General features: G+C 41.8%; 2 protein-coding genes across 2 annotated transcripts in view; one reads left to right on the forward strand and one right to left on the reverse strand.

Moving 5' to 3' along the window:
* Positions 1-18,673, reverse strand: part of wwc3 (WWC family member 3) — a 29,451-nt gene extending 10,778 nt beyond the window's left edge. Inside the window, exons 1-7 of the mRNA XM_018669929.2 lie at positions 18,073-18,673; positions 6,648-6,757; positions 6,232-6,432; positions 5,692-5,768; positions 3,725-3,804; positions 792-921; positions 144-293 (exon numbers count right to left, since the gene is read on the reverse strand). Coding sequence (XP_018525445.1) covers positions 144-293; positions 792-921; positions 3,725-3,804; positions 5,692-5,768; positions 6,232-6,432; positions 6,648-6,757; positions 18,073-18,218 — 894 coding nt within the window. The 5' untranslated portion in view covers positions 18,219-18,673. The remainder of the gene's footprint in view (positions 1-143; positions 294-791; positions 922-3,724; positions 3,805-5,691; positions 5,769-6,231; positions 6,433-6,647; positions 6,758-18,072) is intronic.
* Positions 18,674-19,670: 997 nt separating this feature from the next.
* Positions 19,671-22,258, forward strand: LOC108878907 (putative claudin-24). Its single transcript, XM_018669932.2, has one exon. The coding sequence runs from the start codon at positions 21,166-21,168 to the stop codon at positions 21,823-21,825; it is 660 nt and encodes a 219-aa protein (XP_018525448.1). The 5' UTR covers positions 19,671-21,165; the 3' UTR covers positions 21,826-22,258.
* Positions 22,259-24,050: the final 1,792 nt, after the last annotated feature.

The following is a 24,050-nucleotide window of genomic DNA, read 5'->3' on the forward strand; positions in this document are numbered from 1 at the left end:
GAGTCATAACTCCATCAAAATAACCTTTGACACAAATTGTGGTTCACGTCTCTACCTTCGTCCCCCACCTCTTTTGACTCTCCCTCACAGTTTGACAACCTCTGTTTTAGGTAGAGACAGGGAGGAGCAGCAGAGTCTCCTACCTCTCCCATGATGTCAGTCTGACAGCCAGTGTCACAGTACTGCTGCAGGTTGCACAAGTCACCCACGGTCCCAGTGCTGTTTGCCACTTCGCTGGCCGAGTCACTGATAGACAAGCTGCTTTGGAAGTTCACCGTCAGCTTCGCCAGGCTCTGTGGGATAGAATGGTAATAAACAACAAAACAAGAACATTGATAATAATATAATACAAAGCAATACAATAAAAGTTGTCAATTTCTCACTGTGACATTGGATGTGACAAAAACTCAAAGTAAATTGCCAACAGCTGTTTTTAAGGGTGGATGCCAGTGCCTCATTTCAAATTATTATAACATTTAAAGTGTGTCATTTGCCTCCAGTATGTAATCATAAATAAACTGTGACATTGCCAGGAAATGCCTCAGCAAAATGTGGCCTGACAATCGGACTGAATCACTGTCTATTATTCACTATTTATTACTCCATCATATATTTTGCTTTGCTGACAAAATTGGAGATGTGGTCGGTGATTCAGATGTCTGGAAATGTGCTTTAAAAAGACAATGATGAGAAACAGCAGAACAGTAAAGGTTAACAGACACTAGAGGTCAGCATAGAATATTTCAAAGGCGAATACAGTTTTGATGGCAGGAGGAAGAGGTTATCTTTACCTGGATGAGGTCCTGCCTCTCCTTCTCGCCTGTGCTGATGGCCTTCTTGATACTCCGCAGCTCGTTGAAGATGGCTTGAGCCTCGTCCAGCTTGTAGTTTGTCTGACTGCAGGACATCTTCCTGTCAATCCTGAGACACAGAGGCACAGATTAAGATTTCTGCTTTAGTGTTAAAACCCAGGTGTTTGATGTTCTTTTATTTGGTGCTAGAATGGGAATTATTTCCCATAAACCTTGCCCTGATCTTCACACTTGTTACTAAGTATAATGGAAATCGTGGCTTCGGAAGCTCAAATGAGAATGATGATAGTTCCCTGGTCATAACAAGGGAGTGAACCTGTTCTTTTATGCAAGACAAAAAAACACTTGCTACAGGTGTAAACAAGAGTTGACATGTATGGGAAGAATGAAAACAAAATTAAAAACATCCTCTTAGACGTGACTTCAGGGGTCTAAAGAGCAGGTTTAACAAACTAATCCTGAGATGGGAAACCTGGTCCCAGAACAGCTGATCAGAGTTAGTTCAGTCAGCTGTATGAAAGAGGAAATGAAACACAGCTTCTTCAGGCTCAGCAGGAGGAGACGGAGAAACTTTTGTTGAGGAAAAGGCTGCAAGTGAGCAGGTTAGGCTCACCGAGTAAGTTACCATGGTAACTGAGTTAAAGTCATCTCAGTTTCACTCGGTTCGGGGGGTTAACAAACTCTCACCAACTCTTTTCACTAAACCTGCTTTCTGGATCTAGAGAGCCAATCACCAAAGTTTGTACAAGAACCAAATTAAGAATGACAGTCCTCATTCTTCACTACTGACAGGGGTGAACTTTGTATTGTAAAACAGTTCAGTTGAACTTAAGTCACAGAAAATAATCATCAGATGAACATCTGAAGTATTTCTGTGTGGGAGGTAACATTCATGAACCATTCAGTGTTTTTTTAGACTGTGGTCAGTTATGAAATACTGACACTGCATGTGACAGGCCAGTGTCAATGCTAATCTCTGTTTCCACATGCTCGGATACTGTTTCAGGCTTTTAAGTGCTGCTTTCAAAGGCTCCTTCATGTGGAGGCGAAATCTGACCCCAGACCCTCAGTATCAAGTGCCAGCAAAGAGAAATCCAAAGCTTAACGATCCAGGCGCCATATGATTAAAGTGTCTATTGATTAACAAAAACAGATCAAAATCAACAAAGCCAATTTGCTCTCCCGCTTTGAAGTGAATCTGCCTGTATTCTTCTGTGCGGGTGTGAGGAGGGGGTTTGGCTGGTTTACTGGTTGGGAGCTGGAGGAGTGCGGCATGGTGCCTCCTCCATCACCGGGCCTGGCACGTGGCCCCCGCTCTCACCACAGCCCGCTTCCTTCACTCTCCTTCAACAGCAGGTACTGTTCATCCACCCGACCCTGCCTCTTCCTCCCAAAACAAGCCCTGCTTTGTTCCCCCTACCCCATTGGCAGGGCCTGGGAGTTAGTATGCTTAGGAAAAAAAGGCACTACCCACCCCTCAGTGCCTGCCTGTACTGAACCCCCCACCCTGTGTACTGTAGGGTAGCTCATATGCTCTTTCTACATCTTAACAAGCAATGTTTACATCAATTAGGACCGTAACACCACCAGTTGAGATGTTTTCTATAGAAACAGAGCACCTACTCACTGAAAGTATGTGAAGTGTCTGAAAATGTGAGAAATTTGTCAAGATAAGGTGGAGTACAGATGAGCAGAAAAGATACTTGTACGCCAAACTGTCTAAAGGAGATCTGACTCCTGAATTCTTTTAGTCCGGTAAAGATGATTTGTGAGGGAACCTCTACATCAGAAACTGTTTGTTTGCTTTGTCTGATGTGTCCGATGCGTCAAGAACAATTAGCTATATCTCTGACAACAGCTGAGACTGAAAAAAACAACAGCCGTAGGGTCCCTTCTGGCCTCAACCCTACTGGGCAAAAACCAACCCAGAAGAAACAATGGGACGCACACGCATGCAGGCAAAGACACAAACACACATACAAGCACATATACACACACATACAAAAACTCAAGAGGAGGATGCACCCATGTTTTCTGCAAGCTGTGTATTCTCCTGGCTATTCTGGGAATCACTCGAGTTGTGTATTATCTAAGAGATAAGAGTCTCTTTGCCAGGACTCAGGAAGTGCAGAGGAATTTGCTGCCAGATATCTCTGTGTTTTTGAAACTGTTCTCGGGCCCACACCTCCCCTCCCTCCTCCCCCTCCCCTCTCCATGGAGCAACTTCCTCTCCAGGCTGAGCCTTGGCTCCCTGCACTCCACTGGTGCATCCTCTTCCTGAGGTGGAGTCCCCTTTTCCATCAAAAAACTCCCTCCATTTGCCTTTTCTCAAACGCTCTCTCTTTTTTTCTCCTCTGAGAGGTGGAGCTTCTATTTCTAACATGAAATTTGGAACAGCTCTGAAATGTTCCCAGCACTGAAAGACACTATGTGTGTGTGTTTAAATACCAACGCAAACTAAAGGAAAATGGGAAACTGTCTCTAAACTAAAATTTAAACAAGAGTATCTCCTGACTATTCTTTGAAAATCCCCTCATCTTTTATATGGGTCAAAGAACTTTTTAATCCAAATCTTTGTAATCATAATTATTTTTCACTCACAGATTACTGATTAATGATTAATAATGCAAGCAAACTAACTTTATGAACCATGTGGAATACTTATAGTAAGTTAAAAATTATTTTTCAAATTGAAAACCTGAAAAACTATGTGAAATACTTCAAATGAACACAAGGAGAAGGAAAGGTTTGCAGATAAAGGACGAGACCCAACACTGAGGGTGAGAGGGAATAAAAAAAAAGGAAAAAGACCACTGGGTGGGGAGCAGTGGGGCCAAACATGGTAGGAAGGAGAAGGGTGGCCATGGGAGGAAGGGTGGGCCTGGGACACACAGAGGCAGAGGAACACTCACTCCTGCAGGGTCTCCACTCCCATTTCCTTATACTGCAGCTCCTGCTTCACCTGGGCCAGCTCCTGCTTCAGTCTGGAGAGCTGCGGACACAAGGCCGAGCACCGGGTTAGCATGGTGCACAATGGGCTTCTCTCACCACCACTGCTGGCCAAAACTGCTTAGTCATGACTATTCCCATACAGGAATGCTTGGCTGTGTTTATACAGAGATGTACATGCGCGTGTCCACACACACTGGATCTCACACTGAGGCTCTTCTCTCCTGAGAATGATGTCCAATTAGGGTTTAGTTTTGGAAAAATACTAAAACTATATCTTTTACTGTGGTCTGTTACTCATGTAGATGACATACTGTGGCTGTAAAATGTGACCTAAGAAGTATCACATCAATTTAAAACAGGGCTGGGCAATGATTCAGTGTTGTCTTATATTGACTTTAAAGGGACAGTCTGCTGGTTCTGCACATCAAATTCTGTTTATTTAATATGGGGGAGTATTTTTAAACAGTTGACTTCTGGGTCTCTGAAAGAAATTTTCTTAAGTTTAATAAAATTACCCTAATGACATCATCGGGGTCTTAAAGACAGACTTAAAGACAGGATATGTCAGCTGCTGACCATTCTTTCTTTCTTCTTCTTTCTTCCTATTCAGTCTGCTAACTTTATGTGAGTGCAATATTAAATCACTGGAGTGGCACTTTCAGTAGAATTGAATGTATTGTGTTATTATTTTACAAAATTATGTTTGACTCCAAGCAAGTTGTTATTCAGCAGCTACAAAATGAGCCATTATGGTCTTTGTTTAACATGTTTGTCTAATCTAATGGATAATGGTAGAAACAGTTAATCGTAATGAACGTCAGCTTATTTATGTTACATGTGATTCTGCATACATTTGACTTTGTGCGATGTACATACATCACTATCAGACAAATTTGAACAAGATTAAGAGTCTACAGCTGTGATATCAGCTCTGTGGGGCTGTACTTAGGCACAGATGGTGCTTTGAGCTAAACACAATCATACTCCCAATGACAATACTAACATGCTGATGTTAAGCTGGTATGAGACGTTCACCATTTTAGTAGCAATTTAGCACTAGAAACAAAGAACAGCTGAGGCTGATGGGAAAGTCGCTAGTTTAAAACCAAAGTACTGGACAAACTGAGATCATGACCTGATGACTGCACTAGATAAAAGTCAGAAGGTCAGCAAAGGCATCAGGATCTATCTTCTGCAGAAATAGCATGACATAACATCCAATAATTGCTGAGATATTTTTCTACAGATGTGGAAGCCCTGTTTTTAGTGAGGCTAAAATATTCCATAAAACAACATGAATATTATGATACTGATTTTATCCACATCACACAGCTTTACAGGTATGTAAAAGATAAGCTGTCTTTTTTAAAAAAATTTTTTTACAGGAAACATGGACAAAAAACACTGTGACATAGTTCACAGCTTTGCTGGATGTTTCAAATTATCATGTTGATTTGTGGGTGTTGCCTATGAATAACTAATTGACAAAGAAGGTGTTGATAACAACTGCTCATCGTAATATTAGTAAGAGGACAATCGTAACATACTGTGTCATACAATGTTCAAAAACACCATTTGTCTGGAGTTGTTGTCATATTTACAAAAACTCTGGGTCTGATTTGTTCCAATTAAAATATTTCTATAGTAACATTACAATTAAGTCTTACTCATGTTTTTACACTTGAGACTGAAACGTCCCTGATCCAGGAAACACCCTCACCCATATGACTGATCTCAGAGAAATGTCCAACTCGGCCATGTGAGTCAGTGACCTAGCCTCTGACTGACCCTTTGATGATCTCATCCTCATCCTCTCGAGGCCCCGGGCCAGAGCCACAGTATCCTGTAGGGGCCACACCCTGGCCCCCTTTTCTGCCCAAAAGGGCCCCTCACTGCAGCCTATTGTTCTACTCTGATAATGACTTACCCGCTCTCTTCTACAAGCTATTTCCACTTTTATTTGGTCAGGGTCATATTTCGCATTTGAGGACGAGCCGGAGAGAGCTGTGAACACATAAAAAGAAAAGGGCAGTGGATTAGCAGTTAGTTAATAGTGATGATTTTAAAGTGAACTTGCTATAGTAAGAGCTGGAGCGGGATCCGGTGTCATCTCCCAGCCTTTGCTGTCTGTAGACACCCCCTGGACACTTTGTGTGTGACAGCTGGCTGGAGTCAAGAGGGTAAACTGGGTGGAGATGGTTAAAAGGGAGGGTGGGGAGAACCAAGAATGGAGACTTGGAAGATTTTCTATAGATCTCTATCCTCAACCAATTCCCGAGGGCACATCAACAATATAGAGTGTCCGGGCCAGAAAATTGGGTCAGGTGAGGTCAAGGTTTTTGTTTTTATGGGGCCCTCCTGTTCACACAGCTCTCATCTATTCTTTATTTCCCCATGTAATCATGTGTATTTCTTTGATTATGAAACTCCGAATTGTGAGTCGGCGCTGGACATTAGTGCGTCTTACTGCTGGTGATGGAGCGGTTGTCCTCAGAGAGCTCGTGGAAGAGCAACATTTCCTGCTGAGCCAGCTCCAGACGCTGCTGCTTAACCAGGTACATCTCCTTCTTGGCTTTGAGGGCCTCCTGGGCCACCACAAGGTACTCCTTTAGCATGCGCTCCTGCTCCTGCCGCCATTGAGTCCGCGGGTTCTCAATCTGGGTGGTCTCTAAAAACAGCACACAACAGTCGTGACTAACAAGCAAATCATCCTCTGAAAACATGTGATAGTATAAATCAAAAATGCCTGAAAGTGCTGTTGTGGCTTCATTGAGATACAAAAGCCTCTGAACAAGTTAAAAATACAGAGCTCTCCGGTTCCCTGCAAGACTGAGAGGAGTCAGTGGGCTGGATGATAACTCTGTATTGAAACTATGCACTCACTGTTGATGTGGTCAATGTAGTAAACTCCCACTTGCTGGTCGTAAACTTCCTCCCACCCGAGAGGCAGTTCATCTCCAACACAGTCAGCAAACGTCAGCGGTTTGGTGATCCTGAAATGATTTAAAATCAGCTCAGTGCAACAGTAAGCCGAAGGAATGCACATATTCACTTTAATATCAGCTTCAGGAATAATGACACGTTTAAATCACAGGTGTCCCTGACAAGGTTTCCAAACTCTCCCCTCTTTAATTGTCAGTTTATCCATCATCACTATCAATCAAAGATAATATCACCATAAAAACTAATCTCTGTGATGTAATACCGATGATTAAAATGCACAGCATCAACCGATTTATAAGGGGACTCATTCTTCCTGTTGGGACTGACTGACCTACAGGGTGCACTGCCTCATTTGTTATTGTTAACTGTTACGAAAGACGTTTTTCTGTGTTAATCAAGGAGAAAGAAGCAAAAAAGTAAACACTTGCTGTAAAGAATACTCTCACATCCAGCTTTTGTTTAAAAGAATACACAAACCTGAATGACCTTCAAGTATGAATGCATACAGGTAATTTATGTTTATACATTTCATTTTTTAAGATGGACAAAAAATTTTCACTTATTTCAAACTGCCTCAGCAGGTAAAAATGAGGGACTGTGATTCTTAGGTTTCCTTCATTTGAAAAAGATGAACTATTTCCTAATTTTTGTGGTTCTTCATATCTTATTGTGTGTCATTTAATATCATTGGTAGACTTTATAAAAAAAATTAACTGAGCACCTAAACCCAAACTTTATTGTCTACATAAAGCAAAGCAAAAAATAATGAATACATCAATAATTAAGCATGAAAAGATGTGTGTTAGTGTGTTAGTGACTGTCAGCTGTATAAGCTCATGCATTTTACAGGGTTACAAAGTTGTTCACCTCAGTGTTCCTTGGGGAGGGAGCACATCGGTTCAGGTGGTCAAGAGACCAAAGTGTTGATAGATTTTAAGAGTAAATGAGAAAAAATCTCAAATCTCAAGTGGCCACACTTACTACACTGTGAATTAATGTCTATGGACTTGCACAGGATGTTTAATATACAGAAAACTCTGACCTAAAATAATGCAAAACGTCACTGTGTCATCACAGCCAAAATACAATATGTTCACATTATTTACACAAATAAATATACATTTGTTTTCATGTCACAAAAGTATATAATTAACTATGTGATCACAACATTACACAACCAAAAAACAAACCAAACTGGCAACAACACAGCTGGGTAAACCAGGAGAGCCAGCTGGAGACAAAAACAGTTAGCCTTGACTAAAGGGTAGCTGTGGCAACTCTGCTTATACTTTCTTTTTGAAGATTGAATTTGCAGGGATTAAATGCCAGCAATAAAGAGCAGTTCAAGTGTAATGATTTATTAAACCATGTGTGTGCATGTGGGCCTCATCAGCACACACTGTGTCAAACTAGAACAGTGACAATGACAGGGCAAAGCTAATGACATCAGGCTGACACATAACTAACTCTACTAATCTCCACATATCAGTGAGCTGTGAGCCAGCGGGTCTGATGACAGAAAATACATACAGTAACTGTCCGATTACCATCAATCAGCACAGACTGAAGGGGGTCCAGTGACACTGACCCTGTCTACCACAGTATGCACACAATGCAGACAGTGCATTGGCTTGATCCTGGAGAGTTATTGCCTACAATGGGGGGACAGCCTGGAGAGAGAAGCTGAGGTATTCAGCACCACATTCCTCAGGAGACAGACGCAGCAGCTCGCCTCTCTGCACACACTCCAGACAAACTTCACTTGATTTTAACTTCAATTTGTTTGCAAACACATGGTTTATAGACAAATGCCACTATCACTGAGACACATGCTGATGATTGAAGTACCCCCCCCCCCCCCAAACACTCAAAAAGGCCTTTATTAGCGCTTTCAGTGCTATTTGGGTACACTGAGAGGAATGTTAGCTGATGATGAATCACATAAGCTTGTAAAAAACCTTCAACAATGCCTCAAATTCAATAAACTCCCTTTGTATTTCACACGCTTTTGAGAAATTCTACAGGCTACATCACTGATGTGCAGCTTTGTAGGGATGGACGATAAGTCAATGTTATTGTTCATTATCCCTTCCTGTAATCATTGTTGTGACAAAATTCTCAGACTGAGATATTGTAGTTAAATAAATGAACAAGTAACTTTTAATAGATTCTGTCCCTTAAATTAGATCACACATGATTATTTTTTATTCCAGGACATGGCTATATAATTGAGTAATTTTATGTGATGACCATAAATCAGCCATGAGGTTTTGGAAAGTTTTGTACATATAATATACATGGAAACAGAGATTACACTATTGTTGAACTGTATGAACAATTATTATAAGATATTATAAGATAGTGATCATTAAAGAGCCTAAAGTGACATCTTCAAATGCCTTGCTGTGCTCACCAACAGCCCAGAACTCATGTATATTCTATTTACAGTGATGTAAAACAAAGAAAAGAAGCTGGAACCACTTTTTTTTTTTTGCTTGAAAAATGACTTGAATGATTATCCAAGAAGTTGCCTAAACTACATTACTTTCAATTGACTAATCCAGTGCCTTCAAACCTTTTTGGCTTGTGACCATTTAAAACCATGTAAAGTTAACTCATGACTCCTATAAGCATCAAGCTCTTCAAACAAATAGTAATTTTCACCTCCTCAGATGGTTTAATTTGAATAATTTTAATACTCAGGGGTTTTTTTAACAAGAAAAAAAATGCACTAAAAAGTAAACACAACTTTTTGTGAATGTTTTTGTTTTTCTTTCTTTACTTGCTCATCATCTTAAGACCTATTAAATTCATCTTGTGACCCGCTTTGGGATTCTTTTCTCCAGCTTGGGAATCACTGGTCAAATCAATTACTTGCCTCATCATTTCAGCTCTACATTTCAACATCACTGAGTTATACTCACTAGAAAAGCACAGATAACTGCCTCAGCAAAGACCTACATATTCCCAAAAAAGAACTGTTTGTACAAGCACCGATTAATGGCACACATCTCCTGCAGACGTCAGCAGCTCAGTGACAGTGTGTAAAAAGGATTCTCACATGAGCCATGTGCAGCCAAGCACAGGGACAAGGCAAACACAAGCACACTCCTCACCTTCCCCTGCTTTAAGTGTTTGTTAAAGTTAAACAAATGTCCAGACACTAAATGCACTCGTACACACTTAAAAAACACTACACAGGGCAGTTGCACCTTTGCTGTCAGGTTTTATGTAAATAATGACTGAAGGAGGAGAGTCAGAGGCCTTATAACAATGTGAAGCTGTATTAAGAATAGGCACATATGGTACAACAGTACAGTTTTAACTTAAATGTAAAAAAAAAAAAAAAACAGAGGGGAAGACCACAAGAAGCTCTGGAAGGAAGGTTATGTGACGTCAGTGGGAGTTTAGTCCTGAACTGCCCTTCGACCTCCCCAGGGAGAGAAAGAGAGACAGAGGGAAAAACATGTCCTCTCACAGATCTGAATCCGAATGTCTGAATGTTTGGTTTGTTATGCAGTCTTGTGACAGTAGTCTCTGTTTTTCCAAGTCATGTCTTGGTCTTGGGAGACTCTAACCGCTGCACAGTACAGCAGACTCACACAGAGGAGGACACACAGCAGCACAGAGCAGGAGAGCAGCAATCTGATGACGTACATTTGGAGAAGAGAATTCAGCCAAAATATGGTAAAACTACAAGGAGCAATACTTAGTGTATGAGTATTTTTGATGGGACACTTTGAATTATGTGAAATCTGCACTCTACAGCAGAACATAACTCAACTTTATGATCATTTCTATCAATCAGCGTTTTCCCTGACAGTTAGACAAGCTCAGGGAGAAAAATAATTGAGTCATTCTCCTGTCAGACCGGCACAGTGACCCGGCATAAACCTTTAGTTGCTGACACTGTGAAGCTGTCAACAACACGCATTACACAACAGCATTTAATGCAGGTCTGATGCTGCTCAGCTCTATGTAATGCTAAACACTGATGTTTATAATAACTGTGTTACTATAAGATTACTATGGGGGCTCTTATAGGATTACTGTGACTCTGCAGCAGGTGCTGGAGGCGACTATTAGGGACTTTTCAGCAATGCTAGTAGCATTGATGGCAATGCCAGTCTGTGGGTCAGTTGGTCCACCAGTTTGGTCCAGACTGAAATATCACAAGCAAGATGGATTGAAGTTTAGTACAGGTATTCATGGTCCCCAGAAAATGAGGTGTAAAAACTTTGATGATCCTTTAAGTTTTCATCTAGCACTATCATACGCTCAAATCTTAGTTTGGTTTATGACCAAACACCTGCAAAACTAATCACATTCCCATCAGCCTTGGCCGTACTTTGGAGTGCTAATTAGCAAATCAGTAGCATCCTAACATGCTGAAAATGGTGAACACAACATTAAACCTGCTGGCATGACTATAGACTCTTGTCTATAGTCTGATTTCTCCAAATTTAGTTTTATTTTCATGACTTGGGTTAAATCTGCTTTTCTATTTCATTTTCTATGTCAGGTAACTTTGGGAAAAAATAAACAGCAGATGTCAGGTTTATTTTGATAAGGTTTTAACTGGAGGAGCTGACACATTCTGCTCTGCCAGCTGTAAATGAGTGTGTTTAATAATAAGTGCCAATATTTGTTCTTAAATTTTACACACTCTTCAGGATCCTCTTTCAGTCAAAGAGGAAACAGAAAATGAGACCGATATCTGAAATAGAAAAGAGAGAGACTGACAGAATGACAGGCATGTTCAGCTGTGGAGGACTGAAATGCTGCTGGGCCTTCCTGTGTCTCGTAACTTCCCAGCAAAATATATTTAGTTGTCAAAGACATTTGCTAATTCTAGAATAATCTGTGCCATCCTGGGTTGTCCCAGAGGATATTTCTATCTGTAGCAGCCCCCCTCTTTGCCTAGCGACGGGCTGCTGGACAGGAAAGGCATGTGAAACTGGAGTCTGGGCTGTTGGACCCTGTCTGGTCTAGTCATCTCGACCCGCTCCTCAGCCTTTGTTTCTCAGCCACAACAATTACAAAGTGCCAAACAGTGGATTCTGCAAAAATAATATCCCTTGTTACTTTCAATCACAGAAGCCACGAAGCCAGGGTTTTAATACTCTGGATTTGGGTCACTATTCTTCAGCTTGACCACAATGAGCTCACTAAGGCTTGACAGCCACATGTTTTCAAGCAGCTACCACAATTCTCAGCCAGTCCTGCCCACACTCCTGTCTTTCAAACAGTTCAGTCAGTTCATATTAAATTAAAAATGTTGTTGATTACTCCACCAAATGTGTTAATTTAGACAAGTTGTCACCACAGCCCGGTGCAGCCTCCCAGTGTAGGAGTGCACATGGGACAAATTTTTGACACTGATGTTTAACTGTGTGATGGTTCACTGTATAAATAAATCAAACACTGGAGTGATAAAACAGCAGATAGAGTCAGCCACGACAGAGGACTGCTAAAGAGCTGTACGCCTCAAAAAGAAATCAACAAACTTATCCAAACACTGAAAGTCTTTATCGCCCCAGATAACCAGCTGCTGAAGTCTACAAATAAAAATTGAGACTTGACCTCCGGATGACAAGCATCACTTATGTGACCGGAAAAACAACAAATGTGATGACACTGACACAGTGTTGTAGACAGGCACGAGGCAGTAACAGAAAATTCTGCATGTTCCTATTTTAACTCCAATATGTGCCACAAGCATCACTTGTTTTCATAATGTTAGCTCCTCTCTGGAGGGGGCGACAGACGCTGCCTCTGAGAAAAAAGGCCACAAGTGTTGTTGGCCTAAAAATTCCATTCTGTGTTAAAAAAGAAATGTGAAAACAACTTTGGGAGGAATGTCATTTATGTCCAGCCTCTCTGAGGGCCTGGTGCAGCATTTCAGAGCGAGGTCTAAAGCAGCTGACAGACTGACAGACTGACAGACACCCGCTTCTCCCATTATGTGTTGAATCTTATAGAAATAGGTCTCTATAAGTAGACCAACATCCCTGTCTCCATACACATTTAGACAGCGTCTGGACGCTGGAAGGGCTTGTCTTATTGGGAGCAGAGCAGAGTTGGGTCCACAGTGACAAAAGTAAAACTAACAAAACTGCATATTTAAGTAGAGGTGGTTCTACTCAAATGAAAGAGAACTATGTGTTTAAAAATCTTCAAATGTCAGTGCAGCTCTTTCAAAGACACTTGCTTAGTTACAGGACATGTGGTCACTGTGAAAGGACCAGTGTAGCATCCTGACCATGATAATTTTAATATAAATTATAAGAGCATCAATTAAAGCAATTAAATAATGCTCTAACTACAAGTAGAATTGACTACAATACTTACAGTATCAATACTACTGTATCAAAAAACTGTAATGCTATTTTAAAGGAACAGTTCAAGATTTAGAAAAATATGCTAAATCAATTTCTTGCAGTCAGAATTGAAGAGCAACATAAACCCATAAACATAAACCAAAATCCAGGAGCCAGTTAGCTTAGCTTAGCACAATGAATGGCAACAGGGGTAAACTGCTAGCCTATGTCTGTCCTACAATCTGCCCACCAGCACCTCAAAGCTCAAGCCGTATCGTCACTGTAACCAGTGGAGGCTCATTTTATGTATCTGTTTCTGTATGATTTAATCATAATTATTGAGCTTTACAGGTGCTGATTTTGCCAAGCAACCATGTGTGGACTTGTTTTAAGTCTTCATGCTAAGCTAAGCTAACCACCTATGCAAATATGACAGTGGTATCGATTTTCTCATCTAACTCTAAATAAGCATTTTTTCCACGTGTTTCTCAAACTACCCCCATCCCCTGTGCCCATTTAGCATTTACAAGAAGTATATAAACATTTAATAGATGGTTTGTAACACAATATAATGTAGCTGTAAGCAGATACATGGGCATTTTAAGTGTTAATTATTGCATTTATCAACAATTAAGGCATCCGTAAATGAATACTGGTGTATAAACAGTTAATGAATGAGAATATAACACAGGGACAATCATATAAAATATGACTTCATTGGGGGAGTTCTAAGTGTTGACAGCTGATTTACATTAATGAACACTTAAAATCACATTTTCACTTCAAGTCAGCTCATAACTACATTGTACTGACATATAAACAAGTATTTATTCTGTTTATTGCTTATAAATTCTAAATAGGGTAAAGTGTTTTTAGAATGAGCACACTAAACTAAAAGCACATGAAAAGCTGCTATATCATAGTAAGAAGAGGTTTTCTTCCTCACTTCTAACAGTTTGGGATTTTAAACAGTTATGCCAAGAAGACGACAAGTTCAGAAACGTACAGACCAAACGGGTAGAGCAAGTGTTGTCAACAATGGCTGAAAAAAAAACAAAAAAAAAAAACAATGGTGGCCCAAAGCTAGAGGCTGGTCCACTGAGTTTGGCATGTCCTGTTTAGGTAGCACAATATACACATTGTACACATAAAACAACCTACAGTTTCTGACTGCTGACTACAGACTAGCTTCAGAGCACACAGAGAACTGATGCAAAGCAAAACCTGAGCATTTAGAAAGATGTGGCTGGAAAGTAGTTTTATTGTTGTAAATCATCTAGAAATATAGGTAATCAGCCAGATTAGCTGGAGATCAAAGGGAGTTGAGTGGTCTGAACTTCCAGAAAAAGGAGTTAGGTGAAAGCTGAAGACAAGCACATTGTTGGCTCATGAAAAAGAACACAGAAAACACATACAGCAAAATGACACCGGATCAAGCAATGGCATGTTCGTAACCTCCCCCCACCAAAAGACAAAAAAGAGCCATCATAATGAAAACACTGGGGGAAGCAAAATAACAGCGGGGTTCAGCGCATGTGAATAACCTTTCGGTGCTGGAAACACAGCTCACCCTTTCCAGAATAATTGAATTTGGTGTGCTTTGTGACCAAGTATAAAGGCCTCCCTTTGCCGAGCGGCAGGCCGGCCATGACTGTTGCATAACAGAGCTAATAAAGGAGGCCTACAGGGCCCAGGATGGAGAGGAGGAGGCAGACACGTGGGAACTGCCTCTGTTCTGCTGCTTTGTCTGGGGCCGCGAGCAAGCAGAGCCCCTGGGCATTAGCGTAGGCATGCCTAACATAACGCTCATTCCACTGTAACAAAAAAGCCCCACAGCACAGCTCGTCTTATCTGCAGGAGCTGGCAGGGCCGCCCCGAGCTGATCAAGGTATCCACCGTCCTCTGAGACATAATCATTAAGGGTGCACACGATGAGCATTAGGGGTGTAGATAGTTTGCAAAATGCTTTAAGAGACTTTTATCTCCCATGTTCTTAAAAGTTAGGTCATGTCATATCTTCTGCGCCAGCCATGTGTTGACTGAGAGATGCTCCTCTGCACTGCCTTCACACATCGATCAAATTTTTCACTACATGCTGTCATCTAACCAAACCAGCTGCCCTCCTGCCTGCAGACACCCACTGTACCAGCCGGAGCAAACTTGAACTCTGGCTGATACGGAGCTCCGTTACAGCACATCATGATTATCACTGACAATTATGTTTCAGCTCAGTGGCTCTTGTGTTTTACTGATCAGGCGATAATCCATCACCGACACGCCTCTCTGCAGGTCAGCGGACTTGCCGCTCACTCACTCTCTCACACACACACACACACACACGAGAGAGAGAGAGAAACACACACTGGACAACCCTCGCTGCAAGCTGTACAACACGCCAGATCACAGGATGGAGGTACCTGAGCTCTGCAGCGATACACAAGGTGTTCACGCAAGCTGTTACACTGAGCTTTTGTTTCTTGAGCATCAGGAGTTTGAGAGGAGCTCCTGGGGCCGTTGCTCTGCTTCATACACAGATCATATTATGCCCAAAATATGAGAGTTTGATCCCTTCCAAATAAGGCATGTTTTATTCCCCTAAATTTCACACTTATCGGTCTCCAACACAAACTACCAATGTCCAACAAATACTGAGTGGGTTACATTTTCCAACTGATCGACAGAAAAAAACTAAACCATTAACTGATTGTTTAATTGTCAGAGATTAAATGGAACATTTTTGTTATTGTTTGAGTTTTTAAGCAAGAATGCCCAACAATTAACAAGTTGTAACATGTTAACTGTGAATATTTGGAGGCTTTCTTAGTCTTAAATGACAGGAAGCTGTTGGTCAAACATAACAAGACATATGAATATAAGATCTCGGGTTATAGGAGATAGCAATGGGCATTTTTCACTATTTTCCAACACTTTATAGAACAAATTATTCAAGAAAAATATTCTACAGATAAATCAATACTGAAAATAATCACCTACTATCTTTCAATGAAATAGCACCATAAAGAAAATCATTGGTTATAAGAGGACTGCTTTACTGTTTTTAAATATCACTGCTTACAGCCTGCACCTGACAACTTGATTCGTTTTTCTGATTCCACCCAACACATCTAAAGAATCTGATCACAGTCTCTTTGTTTCCTCTCTCAAGTCTCTGGCTCGTACACTGTATCTCATGGAGCTGTATGTCACACTTAGTTAAAGCCTGTAACTCATGATAATGAAGGCCTATGATAACATGTGGCAGATACCAGACGACAATCCTTAAATCAGTCTTTGATATTTGTTGTACTTAAACAGTGTAGCTGTCAAACCGGGTCTCGACGAGGAAAAGTATGAAACTCTTCTCATCGCTGCATTCACCTCTCTGCTCCTGCCATCCTCATTGTGCCTGAGTGGCATGCAAACAGGCCGTTTAAATGCAGCTGATGGAAAGAACTACATTTTTTAAGGCACTTAAACACAGACTGAACAGCTGACACCTTTTTGTATCTGTTGCATGTTAGCAGAAAGTCAGTTTTTAGTGCTGTGGAATAATGTGATTTATTGGAAAGTCAGTATCAGGTGGTGACAGACATTCCTCTGGCCGAGATCACCTATAAATCACTGAGCGGCACCAGAACAAATGCAGAAAACATTCTTTAGTCATGCAAACATAAAACCCTAGAGTTCCCCCCTTCAAATGCCGCCTACTATGAGATCTTGTGAAACTGCTATCAGCTTCACATAACAATGGTTAATCAACTTGCTAGGAGGAGGGGGCCTTGAAGGAAATCAGGTTTCTCTTATCTAGATTACATGCAGCTACTACATTCCTACTGTTGAAATCAGCTGCAAGAAATCTGGTTTCAAATGTGCTGTACACAGTCATTCATGGGGTTTAAACAAATCTACTCAGAGAGACGGAAATTCAGACTGGACTCGTGTCTCCGGCCATACATGGGAGTGTTGTTTTTGTGAATTTCTGCCTTTCCCTCATAATGCAATAGAGTTACAATAATTCCCAGTAATCTCACAAAGTCTGCTTTGAATGCCTGATTGAGCCTGTTTCTGGGTTGGTGAAATCCCAGTCCCCACAAAAGCACATCCTTGCAGCTTTCCCAGTGGCCCAACTAGCATTCCTCACATATTTTCTCAGAGATTTCTGGGAGTTGGAGTTTAAAGCTCTCGTCCGTACTACGCTCCATTCTCAAATCCACTCAAGCTCACACGTTAAGGGGTCATTTTAAGATGAACAGCGACATTATCGAGCAGATTTCAGGGCTGTACTTGACACACTGCTGGTCTCAAGGAGGTGTCTTTGTATGAAAAGGAAAGGGGAGCTGGATAACAATAGGACTCTGTGTTAGGTGTGTGAACCAGGAATGTTTCAGGTCACTGGAAGTCATAAATCTACAGAGCTTACCCCTGACTCTGAATGACTGAGGTTTCAGACAGACAGACATTGAAGTTTCCTCTTTCATGAAGAAGAGACAGGTTACTAAAAACTCAGGTGACCAGACTGACAGGATTTGTATGTAGTGTACAGAGTACAGTGTGCTGCTATACCCACCTCCTCTGAAACATAACAAACCGGAAAGACTGAGCTGCAGTCTAATCCCATGTCATCTTCAACAAAGAAAAGCTCTCAGAGTTTACTTATAAAGAAATATACTGAGGAAGGATTAATAAGAGCAGCTGCACTGTAGGTGACCATGGGCGTTACATCCCGTGTTTGCATGGGAACTTCTTCAAGAGGTGGGGAGGCCTAAGCTGCTGCCAAATCTCAGCTGATTCATCGGTCGTGGCTACATTATCCACCGCAACCTTGTATCACATTAAAGGGAATGGAGGGAATTTACTGCCCTGGCCCCCCAAAACAAAACAAAACTGCCTTCACTTGTAGTCGTCGCCCCCTCCCTCTATCCCTCCCTCCAGCCGCCCTAGCATCTCCTCCAGTAAGTTATGGTATTTTGTGAGGAGGACTTGTTGAATTAACATTACTTTGTGTGAATGTGTGTAATGCCAGCAGTCCCGGGCCTTGAACATACCTATCTCTGGGGTCAATCCATGAAGTTTGCCGGGTGTTGTGGTCGATAAAAAACACTCTGCCATCGTAATCCCGGGCTTCCTCCCAGCCCGCGGGCAGCGGCAGCTCCGAGCTCTCTCTCCGCTTACCGCCGCTGACCCACGGCATAGCGTCGGGATGGTGAGAGGGCAGAAGCCCCCTGCCCTGCTTTTTATCCCCCCGAAAAAGTCGGTCTTCACTGCATTACAACAAACTCCACCTCGACGCACTTGTCCGCGCAAAGAACAGAGACGCAAATACAAAACTTTCCACCGAGGTTCTCCGCTGAAAAAGTCCCACAGGAGGTACATCCACTTTTCTTCTTACAACCCCCCAAAAAACAGCACCGCAGCGCTCTCACGGTCCTCGGTCCTCCATGTTCGCCTCCTCCACCATATTTCATTCCTCCGTGTCCATATTCGGGTAGAGTGGATTTGCATAAGTGGTCGGACGTACGACTGAGCGAGCTCCTCTGTCCAATGGGGAAACGTCAGGGCTCAACACTTTCATTAAAGTTTAATATCGCTGCGAAAACAAAACTACAAGTAAATATTTTCATGATTTACCTCAACGACACCGCACTCAGCGACGGCGGTGGATAAGAGAGGAGCGATAATGGCAGCAATAACAAGAAGTTTAGCTAAAGTTACTGGTTCAGCTTTCAAACAACAACCTGTGGATTCAGGTGGTCTAACAGCTCAATAACTTCATAAAATGAATTATTATTACTATATATATATATATATATCACTGAAATAGGTCAGTAGTTTAAACACGTTTGCCTTTGATTTAAACCCACGGACAACTCCCCCTGGATACAATGACAAACCCGTGGTTTGTTGTTGACTGCAGGGTAATTTCAGTGGGACAGCAGCGCCACCTGGTGTCCCCTATGGATAAAGCAACAAGGTGTCGCCATAACCTCCCGACATGAACAGGTACCTCTCAAATTTCCTCAATTGTAAAAACTGCATGCAGCTCAGAGGCACAGATATATGACATGACAGGGGCCTGAAGGGCAACAACTGCATCATTACTAGATCTCAAGGGCCTGTCTTGTGAAGTGGAGCTGAGTTAAAAATGTAGTTTAAGACAGATTTTATTATTTTAATAAATTAATATGGGATGTGTTTACATGGTGCATTTTGCTAAATAAATGTGTACTTAGCCACTTAGTACCCCTGAGGGCATTTATAGTACAGTTTGGACCAATTGTTTGCCCCACAGGGCTATTTCCTTGTAACAGATGAGAGGACCCACATTGAGCAGGGTCAGGTGCAGCTCAGTACAGAAAGCACCAAAGAATAAAAGCTACAGTTTCTATTTTTACAACTCAGAGGCAGCCAGTGTCAGAGCTCTCTGATCCAGTTCAAGGGTCAGAGCCACAGTGCTTTATATCCTCATGTCCATCAATTAGTGATGAGAAATGGACAGAGGCAAAACACAGTATATGAGATGAGATAGAACAAAATTATATCAGTAGAGACATTATATTAACAGATGATAAAATAGATAAATTGTAATAGATATTATATATGAGTTTAGTCTGTGTTTATGTGTGTTTAAGTGACCGAATAAACTCTCTTAAAGGGGAGCTGGATTCAGGTTTTTTTTTTTTTTTTAATCCAGGACCTATGTTGACCTCTACCTGTGACCAGCAGAACTGCAATAACACTGACTCAACTTTATTTCCTCGTAGTTTTCCTCAGGCTTCTGGTGCTGTTACTGAAATTGATTGTGACATGAAATTCAAGTGGAATTTCCAGTGAGTGGGAATTTCTGTTGCCAAACAGGTAGTGATAATGACAAGTGCATTCTTTGCATCTGCGTCACTGAGGAGATGTTCCTCTTAAGTTGTGTTTTTTGCAATTGTGGAAGAAAGTTTTTTTCTGGTGGAGTTTGGTCTCTGCTGCAACTTTACACCAGCACACCAGACGTCAAAAAGACGTCTGTGCAGTCAACCACACGCTTTCCTTTTCCAGAGGTGGAAGGGTTTAGCACACTGGGGATTTTATCTGTGCATTTTTGTTTGTGTGTTTGTTTGTGGTTGTATACAACTGTGTGTGTGTGTGGCTGGGAATCATTTTCTCACATCACAGCTTTGATCTATAGCCTCCTACGTCCATTTCCCACAGGCTATGTAGTGTTCATATGAGTGCACACAATAAGCTGCACTGTTGTTTCTGTTTCAGTCACATGCAGCAAAAAGCCTGACTGTGACACCAGGCATCCCAAACTGATGAACACTAAAAATGTTTCTTAAATGACGTATTATTATTCATTAGATACACGGATAAATCTCACTATCCATGGAGCAGCTTTTATTTTCCTTGGATAATTTTATCTCATGGATAGTAAGTTCATGAAGGCCCTGGTTGTACATTACCATATGAAAGAGTGTCCTTATGATACAATGAAATTAGTGTTTTATACCTGTAAGAACAGTTACTTGCTGTAACAAGATGTTCTAATCTTAATAGCAGAAATTAAAAGCATTAAGTTTTACTGTATCTCTAAAGGCAGCCCAGTTTATGAGAAGCTTATCTTTGTTTGGCATTGGTACATAAATAATAACCTGGCTTTATTGTCATGTGTTGCCCATGTTTATTTGTTTGCTTCTTAATATGTGAAATTGCTGTCTATCTGAGGACACGCAGGATGCAAAAGTAGACATCAAGGACCATTTTTCAACATAAAAATGGAAAAATAATATCCTGTCTACTTCTAATGACATCCCATGTGGTCTGCTATCAAAGAGAAAAGCATTTGACAATGATCTTGTGGCAGTCTGGTCGTCTCTGCCTCTGCCTCTGCTGCCCATTGGCACAGCAGCGGGAGCAGGAGGACCACAAAGGGGAGGGCCGAACGGGCCCCCCTCTCCTCCCCGCAACAGAAGATGTGTGCTCCTTTGAGTGGGAACTGTTTGTGAAAGAGCTCCGAGTCCAGAGACCGAGCAGTCAACTCTAATTATCAGGTGTTGTGAGCAGCCTCTGTCCCGACTGGACGTCAACAGGCCTCTCCAGAGAAGAAGAACTCTTGTGGCTCTGTCAAGCGTGGAGGCCAGAGAGAACGAGAGATGGACACGTGCGCCTGCGCTTTAGAGCTGCTGGGGATGCTCGTCTATGTCGGAGCATGGCTGTGCGTATTGGCCACCACTATCTTACCACAGTGGCTGACCATGTCCACTGCGCTGCTGCCTGTAGAGAGCTACGAGCTGGGCCTGTGGGAGACCTGCGTGGTCCAGGATGTCGGGGGCATGGAGTGTAGAGCTTATGACAGCTTGCTGGGCCTCTCCAGTGACCTCAAGCTGGCCCGCATCCTCATGTGCGCTTCCCTTGCTGTGGGCATGCTGGGAATCCTGGTGGCTATACCTGGACTTTACCTGATCAATAGCTGTAAAGAACACGGAGGCTATCGAACCAAGAGAACTTTAACTATCATCGGAGGGGTTCTGGGGATGGTCTCTGGAGTGCTGTGTCTGATCCCTGTGTCCTACATGGCCCATTTAGCTGTGATACACTTCTTTGATGATAAAGTACCTGATGTGGTGCCAAGATGGGAGTTTGGAGATGCCTTGTTCTGTGGCTGGGTGGGAGGATTTCTCCTCGTAGTGGCTGGGCTGCTCCTGGTCACCTCTTGCTTGTGTTCACAGGTGGAGCCTCAGCCTGTGCTGCAGCGGAGGTACCAGGTGATGAGTGCAGACGTTAACTTCAGGAAGCGCTCAGAGTACGTTTAAGGGAAGAACCATGAGAGATTTACCTGCACAACACAATCACCAGTAGCACTGCACTTCAGACTGCTTTAAAACAATGATGTAAATATCTGGCTAACATTAGATTTTAAGACAACTTGCTGTGATCGGTTAAAAAAAATGAATATTTTTTTAAAGATATGTTTTGTAAGATGCTTTATATTTCTCGTTCTGGAATTGCTTCAGGATCTTTCTTGTATCAACACCAGGAAAGAATAAAAATTGTCTCATAGTGTTTGATTTTTACAAGAAAATTAAACTTAAAAAATGCTGTGATTGTAAGTTATTCCTGATACTAAAACATAGAGAAAGCACATATTTGTCTTGGCCTAGGCCTTATGTGCTGTAATGTGCAGCACATTCAGATGATCACACATCTCACATTAAGACTTCTGTTGAAATTCTATTAAAAAATATCTTTTTTCCATTAAAAATGTAATTTTATTGTTTTAGTATTGTATTCTATATTAGAATATGCTGAGAATGATGATATGTTGATAAACTGAAAAACTGGTGACATGAATCTGTATGAGAAAGTGACCAGGTTTGTCTTCAGCTGTGTAAGAGGTGGAAACACGGCTGCTCTTTTTGCTCTTTCATCATCCGGTTTCCCATTAGTCCCTTAAACCCACAGCCTATTTTGGTCCGGAGCGGTCCCCAGTCGCCCTCTAAACAGACGACAAGCTGAGAAGGGGGTGCGGGGGTGGGGGGTGGACTGAAAACAGCCGTCTTGGATCATCAGGTGTGTCTGCGGCGGTGGAAACACAGCTTGAGACTAATTCCATCAGATTTCCTGGTCACTCGCTGAGCTAAGCTGTGTTTAATGAATGCTTTAATGGGCAGCGTGTACTGTGAAGAATGTAGAACAGGTTGCCCTTGTGGCTCCCGCTTTGACATAATTACACAAATTTGCTGAGGTCAAAGGATGCCGCTGCTCTCTGCACTCCAAAACTGTCTGTATCATTTACATACACAAAGGTACAGTGACATAAATGTGTTATTGCATGGAGGGAGGATGATTTATAAACCTAATGATGGTGCTTTTTGTGGAGTTAGCGCTTATAGAATGAAGTTAATGAGAGGTAATGATGTTGTCACAGAAGCATATGTTGCCTGAGGGGCCCAAGACTTGACAGACTTTACCTTTAAACCGCTAACAGTGGGCCTGTCAGGCCTGACAGAGGCAGAGAGCATGGAGCAGCCGGAGAGGCACCCTCCCATCTGCTGACGCCACACAGCCTGCAGGGAGGGCCCCGTGTCTCCCAGTGTGAGGGCAGCTATCAGCAGGGGAGGCAGTGAAAACAACTGAAGAGATATTCTTTTTGATTACCGTAAGACTCCAGCTGCTTTGGAGCCGGGCAGTGTGGTAACAAAAAGGAAGTGGCATGTGTTTCATGCATCCGAATGTAAACAAACAGGCCTGCTCTGAGGAGTTGATAAATGAACTGCTCACAGGGCAGGGTAGACTGCATTTTACTCAAATGATTTAGCGTCTTTGAAAATGGCTGTAACATGACCCTTTATTCTGACAGTTCAGATGGAGATGGAGATTATCAGATCCTGAGTTCAAATGTTGATAAGATATCATAACCAGAGTTTTGTGAAATCAGTCTTCCACCGTTCAACACGCTCATAAAAGATAAAGGAACATGATAATATTCCTGCACCCTAAATATATCCACTTATCTGTGTTATCTGACATGCGAACAGTGAGAACACAGTTATCTCTAAGAAGATACTTTTACTGATGTTCTGACATTACCACTAAAATGTAAAGCTGCAAGAATAATCTGCCATTAAAGAAACTGTCGAACAATTTACAAAGAGGTTTTTGCAAGATAGTTTACACAGAATTGTTTCGACTGTGATGTAGTAGAGGAAGCAGTCCTTTTCTTAGAGTTACAATTATTAAGGTTTCAGTTCTGGTTGATTTGGCCCAGACTCTTGTCCATAATGCCAAATTTTTCACTGGGGTACAGAGAATGTAATTTGAGCAGCTACTCTGTCAGAAATACAACAGAAATCAAGCAACTTATGCAACTTGAGGTTTTTACAAATCATTGTAGTTATATTTGTACTAATGCAAATATGTTACTTGTTTTAAACCTGGCTGCTGCTGTATTACATCACTACACAACATATCCACATGCATGTGCATGACATTTTAATCCAGAGTGGGAATGGCAGACTCCACCACTGACACTTCAAAT

The sequence above is a fragment of the Lates calcarifer genome, linkage group LG17, assembly GCF_001640805.2.
Source record: "Lates calcarifer isolate ASB-BC8 linkage group LG17, TLL_Latcal_v3, whole genome shotgun sequence".
Taxonomy (NCBI): domain Eukaryota; kingdom Metazoa; phylum Chordata; class Actinopteri; family Centropomidae; genus Lates; species Lates calcarifer.